General features: G+C 45.2%; 1 protein-coding gene across 1 annotated transcript; it reads left to right on the plus strand.

Moving 5' to 3' along the window:
* Window positions 1–2,720: 2,720 nt before the first annotated feature.
* On the plus strand, window positions 2,721–9,005 carry LOC119378341 (mucin-2; the record flags this gene model as incomplete). Its single annotated transcript, XM_037647507.1, has 5 exons — window positions 2,721–2,964; window positions 3,591–3,682; window positions 5,132–5,800; window positions 7,689–7,917; window positions 8,981–9,005. Coding segments are annotated over 5 exons (1,259 nt in total), but the record flags the coding sequence as incomplete, so codon positions are not given.
* Between the last annotated feature and the right edge of the window lie 225 nt (window positions 9,006–9,230).

The raw sequence follows: 9,230 nt of genomic DNA on the forward strand, positions 1-9,230 counted from the left end.
CTCGTGAAGGTGAAAGTGCTTAGCGAGTTTACTCACTTCAACCGTGCGCTGATGTGACAGCAATTTCAGGATAACAACATATTGCAGCCTCAAGTTAGGAGTAGTTAGATTTGCCGATCTTTTTGTAAAAGGAACAACAGGAAATCCGTGCCTTGACTATGTACACATGTCATTCGACTACGTCGTGTGGTTCCCGTGGCGCTGCTGACCAGTGCTGCCAGGTTTAGCTACATTGCACCAGTGTGGCTATTTTTTTTAGGCCCGTGATGGCAGAAGAAAACATTTTGGCTATTTGGACACTTTTTGGCCACTTTCTTTTTCCCTCGATTTCATCCAAATTAACAAAAATATCAATATCTTATGACGTCGCAGCCTCTGGCACTCGAGCGTACGGTGTCATAATGTTTACAGCTCCCACTATTTGATTCGCGTTAAAATCACAAAAGAAAAATGTTTTTGAACACGAGACTGGGATTTGCTGAAATCTGTTCTATGGTGACCCGCTTTGTAGACAACTTATTGCTAAACGCGAGTTTAAACTGTAATTAGAATTGAGCAGGACAATCGAAAGCACTTCGCATCCAGGGCGATGCGCACTCATCGACGTTAGTAATCGGCTATCCGACAAACCACTTGTGGCATTTCATAGGATCAAGTTTGATCTACTAAGTTACATTAACTTCTCACACTGCTTCTTCATCACGCAAGAAATTATTGTGAAAGTGAGTACTACAATTTATGCTTGAATGCCAACACCTGTGATTTTACGCCCGCTCATGCCGTACTCATCTTTATTGTCGCCACAAGAAAGTCACGCCAGACGCGTGACGATGGCGTCATTTTTGCAAGTGCAATAAACTTTGTCATCACGCAAGAAATGATTGCTAAAGTCAACAATTTACGCTTGAATATCAGTAACTCTAATATTGAAGGGTTCATGCTGTACTTATATACATTTTCGCCAAAAGGCATTTGCGTTTAGTCATTTAAATAGAAACACCGCACACTTGTTTTCACCCTTGCGTGGCTACTTTTCTGGCTGTTTTTGTCTTTTCGACCTGGCGACCCTGCTGCTGACACTGGAGCCGCGGATATGCTATTTACGAGTGTATTTTTTCGTATGACGTTGGATGCTCTCAGATGCCAGAGCGACTTCCATGAAAATGATTGCGGTCAACCTCACAATCGCGGGAAACCAAGCCCGTACACATTTGAAGAAGATCAACCTCTTCGTTGGTACTTCGCCATAAGTCTTACTTCTTTTTCTCTCATTAATTTAACCTCAGAATACACTGATGTTAGCTAGAAAGTATGGTAATGTATTTTTTTTCTTCGAAGCTTTTGTGATCAATAGTTCTTTAAATTCTGAAAGCTCATCAGTTGCCTAGTTTTTATCGCTGCACGCCATCAGAGAAATCCCAACTTCGCTTCAGTTTGGTCCAAGTGCGCCTGAGAAGACCTGGACCACGTCAAAACATATGCCGTTTCTAATATTATGTCGTATCTGAACGCAGTCCTAAGTCAAAGCATTCATTACCTCAAAAAATGTTGCAGTGGCTTAGCTCGGCTATGCCAGGATATACGTAGCGTTAGCAAAGGTTCAGCTGATTATTCTTAGCTTTTCTGATTGTCTAGGATTAGCTTGAGCATCATGCTTACTTCTGCTCCAATGACACACACACAGTTTACGTATTATGTGGCACATGTATATTTATTTTGCCAGCCAACTACTTCGGGATCCCATGAGTTAAGCTTCTCCGCTCTTCTGCGCCGTTAAGCAGCATTTGCGCTCTCCTTCTCCATGGCTATACCACACTGGCAAACGCCAGTCAGAGGCGCTATCAAGCGGCTCCAGCGCAGTGTCTGACGGCGACTGCACAGCGAAGGCGAATAGCTGTGCGCGAGCCGGCGTCAGTGCGCCTGCCACGGCTGCGACGTCACTGTCTCTGGAATGCGCAGACCGGCGGCGGAGTGCGCGAGAGGTGCCGGCTCCGGTGCGCCAGCTGCGTGACGTCACTGATCCTCGCACATGCGCAGCACGGCTCTAGAGGAGGCGCGCGAAACTGGTTCGGCTAGGCCAGTGTAGCTAACGCTACAAAATGCCTTCTACTTATGAGCGAATGAACACGGCAATCACTGCGACGAATTAAATACTCGTCAACTATAATTCGCTTTCCTTCAACTTATCACTTTTATTAATCTTTCGAGATCTTGCCCTCACACTCCTCTTGGTACAAAGGGCTAGATAAAGCTAATAAGTCTAGCTTATTAATCATGCGTAAAGTGCAGCGCACACGTACCAACTGGCTCAAGTTTCTATATTATTACTAGTTTATTAAGGCGGATGCCTCAGATGCCTCTTCAAACGTGAAATTGACTGTTCATCTTAGGCGAATGCATAGGGTACCCTGCAAGTTATCTTGATGTCAGACATGAGGAGGTGGCCGCTTTGTCCTTTTATAAGGTGCCGTAGTGACGACCCGTCGGAACATTGCCCTCCAGCGTATGGCGGCAATAGACGTACACCTGCGGTCCCACCACTACGACGGTAATATTTAATGCTTGTACAGTGCCTCTTTCTTAAACTTGGAGCTGCTTAAGCCGAGCGTTGTTCTGTCCTTCGCGAACAAGAGACTACGCGCAGCGGCGAAGTTACCACGCTTCGCCTAGCAAACGGTGGCACAGCTGTGCATAGCTTTGCGCCTACTTCGCGAGCCCAGGCTCGCAACTGCGCGTGCACCGTGACGTCACCGCGGCGCACCTGCGCTTGGCTCCGCCCATCCGCCTCGACACTGCGCGCAACCGCCCTGCTGCGCCAGTCGTGACCAGGCGATTAGCCGAGCTTGCCGGGGAAGACGGGGTCGGGGAAGACGAGCTTACGTTAGCCTTGCTCAACGTGAGGTCGCTTCAGAGCCACGCCGCAGACGTTAACTACGACGAACTGCTGCGGAGGGCCACGCTGATGTGCTTTGGCGAAACGTGGAACAGCCGCAGCAGGTGGACTATTCAAAACACCGGCATAACCTCGAAACGTCAGGACCAGCTAGGCGCCGATCTGCTCCGCTGTGTCTTTAGCTTCGCTCCACTAGTCCTAACTACGTTCCGCTTTTTTTGTCCGCACTTCATGTCCCTTTGCTTTCCAGGTCTTTGTACCTTTCTACTATTCCTTTGGTTCGCTCCCCAAAGACTCAGACGACTTTTCCACGACCTGTCCTTACGCGTCACAGAAAAAATCAGACTACTCTGCCCTCGATACCTCGATATGTGAAGACATATTATTTTCCTCCGTGGAACAATAATTCCTACAGATGGGATATTTAAACAAAAAATAGGCACGTCAGTTACATAACAGCCTTTAATAGTGAAAGACTAAGAGCGCGATGATGCCCTACGATATCTTACGGGTGTAATGAGCATATAGGAGAAGAATGTGCTGAAATCAATATCCTAACAATTGCGAAGGCCGACTGTTGCCAAACATTATTCGTACATTACGTTAATTATTCCTTGCGAGCCAGAAAGCTTTGTCTTGTTATCTGTTGCAGAGTTTCTTTTTCTCCTTTTTTTCCTGCTTGTATGCCCTTTTGCAGAGTTAAGTCAATCCGCATATTCACCGCGGCAGCGTGTGCTGCTATGGTCGTGGCGATGCTCGCTGCCGCCGCGGTCGCCCTATCGCACGGAGGTGAGTGTGCACACGTTGCGCAAATTGTAGTTGCGAACGTACGAATGAAAGGTAGGCTAATTTGCATACATTGAAAGGCTAATATCGTGAATCCCTTTGTATCCCCATGTTTTATATGGTTTATAATAAACCATAGTTATATACGTGCTCCAAGAGAGGCACGATGTTAGCTTAACACAGAGGTTATCGTAGAATGAAGCTTTAGTAGGCGCAACACCATTTATTCGGTCAGCAAGTTTCTAAGCTATTTCAGTGTTAAGATGGTCTATTAGTTTCTTTTTTATTGCGATAGCAATTATACAACCCCGCTACAATATGAACAGTCTCGGATGGTTTTTGTCCGTCCCCGTCGCCGCCGTCATGCACCGCATATGTATAAGTATGTATATATATATAATAGCCCCAAAGAAAAATAATTCAGAAAAATGCTCCCGAAGCGCGGAATCGAACCAGGGACCTCTCGCTCCGCACCGCGTGGCGCTAACCACTACGCTACGAAACGTGACTTTTTTCAGATAATAGAACAGTGTATATTCCCTCGTAACTAATGCTTATAATTTAAGGTACAACTTAATAGGCCAATATAGCTTCTGAAACGTTCGTTACGCCGAGCGAAAATGTTAAAAGTTATCGAGTTGCGTTCCACTACTACTCCTCATTGCCGCTTTCCTAGCTCACTGTATAGGCGGATACGTGAGCTACAAAACCGGAAGCCGTTCAGGGCACACTTTTGTAAACAGCGAAATGGTCTGTACAAATGCACAAGCACATTCATTTTGTGATAAAAGACATGGTTATTGTATTTTCATAACATTGGAAAACGAATGGCTTCCACAAGAGATTGCGTGCGCCAAAGTGCGATATGTTAATTTTCCTGCCGAAACTGAATTATTCTTCGATTTCGATTTCTGGACACTGTCTAAAAGTTCATAACTTCCCAAAGTAACTTCTGGCACCCTAGTGAACTCACTAAACACTCAGCTCTTCACGAAGACACAAATTACCAAAATTGGGTACGCCATAGCGGAGAATAGCTTCCCAAAAGATGTTGAACAAAACGAACCAGGGAAAATAGCGATGAACAACACACCATTGGCTGATGATGCGATATAAAAGACTGGTAAAGCTAAAATAATGATCTAGGAAGCATCAAAAATTGTTCACGATATGCGTCAGTAATGGTAGAATTCAAAAATAACATTTCTAAAAAGTCAATCTTTTTGGCAACGTTTGGCCCCAAAAAGCAGCTTCACCCCTCAACTTGCTCGAGCTGAAATATGTAAATACTACGATTTTCTTTCCAGAATAGTGCCATATTTTTCGATACACTGTACTTGTATTTGATGCATGACGCAAAAATTTTAGTATTTGAGTATTCCTACTTGATTCAAGTAAATCATGCATACCTTTCTTAGCATAGTCCGTCTCAATGCCCGCTGACGCACGCAGAGCAACATCTCACTCCCGGAACGGAGGAAGATGATGTAATCGAAGTGAAATTACCACCGCTGATGCCCGAAATTCTGCGGACTGAGTGTGCGACAACCACTGCCATCAGCCGGCCCACTTCGACTGCCTCGACGTCGAATGAACCACCGACGAAGCCTGTCCAGCCAACTGAGCATAGCATACCAGCAAGCACTGCCACCAACCCACCACCATCGACTACCTCGACGTCGAGTGGACCAGACACGAGCCCACCATCCTCGACTACGTCGACGTCGAATGAACCGTCCACTGCGCCTGTCCAGCCAACTGAGAGTATGGCGACAAGCACTGCCACCAACCCACCAACCTCTGCTACCTCGACGTCGAGTGGACCAGACACGAGCCCACCATCCTCGATTACGTCGACGTCGAATGAACCGTCCACTGCGCCTGTCCAGCCAACTGAGAGTATGGCGACAAGCACTGCCACCAACCCACCAACCTCTGCTACCTCGACGTCGAGTGAACCAGACACGAGCCCACCATCCTCGATTACGTCGACGTCGAATGAACCGTCCACTGCGCCTGTCCAGCCAACTGAGAGTATGGTGACAAGCACTGCAACCGACCCACCAACCTCGACTACCTCGGTTGTGACTGAGCCACCAACGGAGCCTGTCCGTCCCGCACGTAAGTGCCTTAAATCATTCTGCTACCACCGGCATTCCACGTAGGAGTTCAAAGAGACTTTAAATGTTGCTCCCCTTTAAAACAACTTCCAAATATTCTATTGGAAGTCGGAGCGCATTCGCTACGAGTGGCGCTGCAGCAAACACTCCTAGGGATTTACGCGCATGAATGCCGCAACAAAGCAAACGAGGAAGCGCCCGCCGTCGTAGCTCAAGCAGTAGAACGTCTGAAACGTAATTCGAAGCGTGTGGGTTCGGATCGCACCGACGGAAAGGGTCTTTTAGTCCACTTTAATTCATTTCGATTCAAGTCATAGGCGTTACACTACCGTTAAAAACAACAAATAATGAACTCTATGCTTTCCTTGGCCCTATTGTCGGTTAGTTTCATTAGTTGTGCATGAGAAATAACGAGCCCCTCGAACAATTCTCCTTATTTCGCACTTCTTCTTATCCTGTTATCTTCACGTTCACATAGCGATGCGTGTTTAGAAAAATTCGCGCTGTCGCCTAATGGTACCAGCATTGGCAGAGATGGCAAAGTACGAATCAGTATATCACGTGAACTGACAATTGCATGTATTATGGTCGGTATCACTTCGCCGAAACAATTCCCTTACCTGCGCTCTTAAGATGCGTTTTCTAGACAATCATAAGCAAGATCATGACATCACGCAGCCACGCTCTTCAAGCGAACGCTCCGTGCCGTCGCTTCCTCTGCATTTTCAGTTAGTCAAGCGACTCGTGCCTCCGAAGGCCAGCGCCGCGATATGACATGCAAAAATTGGCGCGCCGTAAAAGGGTGCTTGTCAACGCGTCAACCTCCTGGTCTCAACTGCACGCCTCCTCAATGTCGCTCTTGCGCGTGTCACCTTTCGAGCGCTTCGCGCCTACTTGAGGGCGTTTCGCAAAGCGCATTGCTAAGGCCACAATAATCCGTGACGAGCTTCGAATGGCGTAATAAATGTATTTTAGGGATTTAAGGGGAGCGACCGAGTTGTAGAGGTATAGTTGCACGGCACTCTTAGATGGCGGCCGCTTGTTTCTTTCTTTCTTTTTCTTTCTTTCTTTCTTTCTTTCTTTCTTTCTTTCTTTCTTTCTTTTCTTTCTTCTCTTCTTCCTTTCTTTCTTTCTTTCTTCCTTCTTTCTTCTTTCTCTTCTCTCTCCTTCTTTCTTTCTTTCTTCTCTTTCCTTCTTTCCTTCTTGTCCTTCTGTCCTTTCTTTCTTTCTTTCTTTCCCACCTGAAAGTGACCGCAGCGTGGCGCGGGCCATACAGCTTCATACCGAAATTTTTACAGGTAACCATGCCGCTGTTATAGCTGACGCGTTCACGGGTGGCACATGGAATACGGTTGTTACTGGTTGTTGTTAATGCAAAATTCTTGGTGACCAAAGGGCAGCTTGAGCCTATCTATCTATCTATCTATCTATCTATCTATCTATCTATCTATCTATCTATCTATCTATCTATCTATCTATCTATCTATCTATCTATCTATCTATCTATCTATCTATCTATCTATATCGCCGCCTACGTCTTGGTGCTCTCCTGGCCGTTTCGTTAACTTGGTGCATATTGAAACTGGTATGGCAAGAGACGGATGTACGACGAACATAAATTTTGTCTTGAACCGGCAACTAGCTTTTTTATATACCTCCAGATATTACGTACAGATTTTGTTAACAGGAATGCTGAAGCTTCTTCGTTGATTGATTGATTGATTGATTGATTGATTGATTGATTGATTGATTGATTGATTGATTGATTGATTGATTGATTGATTGATTGATTGATTGATTGATTGATTGATTGATTGATTGATTGATTGATTGCGACACATCGTCTAAAAGAGCCTTGGTTTTCTCTGCAACGCCGATGAAAATTTCAGAGCCTCCCATGACGCGATTTCCGCTGGTCTGCGTCTTCGGGGCGGCGACAAACGAGTCACAGCCGCTGCCTGCGGACGGCGTGTGCGACTTCACCTTCTACGACGGCCTCTACGAGACGGGCCCGTTCGACACGCTCTACAGCCCACGCTTCAGTGCGCCCGTTGAGCACGTGCTTAGTCACGCGTCGCTTCACAGCGTCACTCAGTACGGCCTCTCCTTCGGCTACAGGTTGGGACGCATTCTGTTGATGCAACGCATTCTATCCCATTTAGACGAGGCGTCCTCATTTGGAGAAGCGACTTACTTTTGTCCATTTCTATGCACTATTCGCAAGGAAGAGGCCACAAACACTGAGCTAATGGTAAATTAAGCGTTCTTGTTGCCTAAAGCTCCTTTATATCACTTCAGGTTGAATTACTTTGCTACACACAACGGCTTTGGCGAAGGCAGTACAGTGCTTCACCTGACGTTGGACGTGGGATGCTTCGGCAGGAATTTCAATATATTTCTTTACGTTTAACTATCGCATGTAATTTATTTTAGTAGTTGAATTTGGTTTATGAAGAAATATAGCATGACTGACTGTACAGTAATTAGATAATTATTTATGTTGTAGTTACAATTAAGTGCTGTAAAATGCACTATAGTTCGTTGTAACACTTCCACCTGCTTTAAATTTGGTGTTCGCAACATTGGCATCAATTTACATAAATTTCACGCGTTTATAAACATTCGATCATAATGCGTGTCCCAAGGGGTTACACATGATTTTGTTTTCGATTCATGGACCTGTTAGGCGAATTGTTTTGCATATTTGTACCTGACGTCGTATTAATGACGTAATAGAACGCGGAATATAATCGAACAACCGCTTTCTTGCGTATTAGTCGATGGTAGTACCATTCATTGACTTGTTACAGATAGAAAACATCAGTGTTTTTATTCCACGATGGCGAGTCTTTTGCGCAGTGCATCGGAAACGAACCGCACTTTCGGGAGCAGCTTTGCCTATCGCCATAAGGACAACATTAACAGAGTTAAATGTGGGGGAAACAGCTAATAAAGTAAAGTACGACATCAATCTAATAATGTTATAGGTAACAAAAAGTGTAAAAAGATCGCACCCTAAATAAAACTCGTCGGGCATTGTTGAAAAACGTTTTATTAGGCGAGTAGGTTCACGACTAGAAAAGGAACAAACAGTAGCGCAAAAAAAGAAAAATGATGACAAACAGAAAACACGGGACTGGCGTTATTGAACTGTCTGACTTCAGTCTACATTGTTGTTTAGGGGATACCCGACGCTGGCACCATGATGTAATTAAATTTCGTCTTAAAAAAGAACTCCAGTCTGTGCTCGCGTGTCGACCTCGCCTCGTTTGCGCTATCGTTTTTCGTCTTCAATTTATTAGGCAACCGTTAGTAAAGTATGAATAATAAAGTGTATCTCTAGAAGATACACTTTAGTAAAGTATCAATAATAAAAATTATCTCTAGAAAATAAACTGCGCAATTTAGGTTAATAAAGTACGCACCAAAAG

The sequence above is a fragment of the Rhipicephalus sanguineus genome, unplaced genomic scaffold (genome assembly GCF_013339695.2).
Source record: "Rhipicephalus sanguineus isolate Rsan-2018 unplaced genomic scaffold, BIME_Rsan_1.4 Seq788, whole genome shotgun sequence".
Taxonomy (NCBI): Eukaryota; Metazoa; Arthropoda; class Arachnida; order Ixodida; family Ixodidae; genus Rhipicephalus; species Rhipicephalus sanguineus.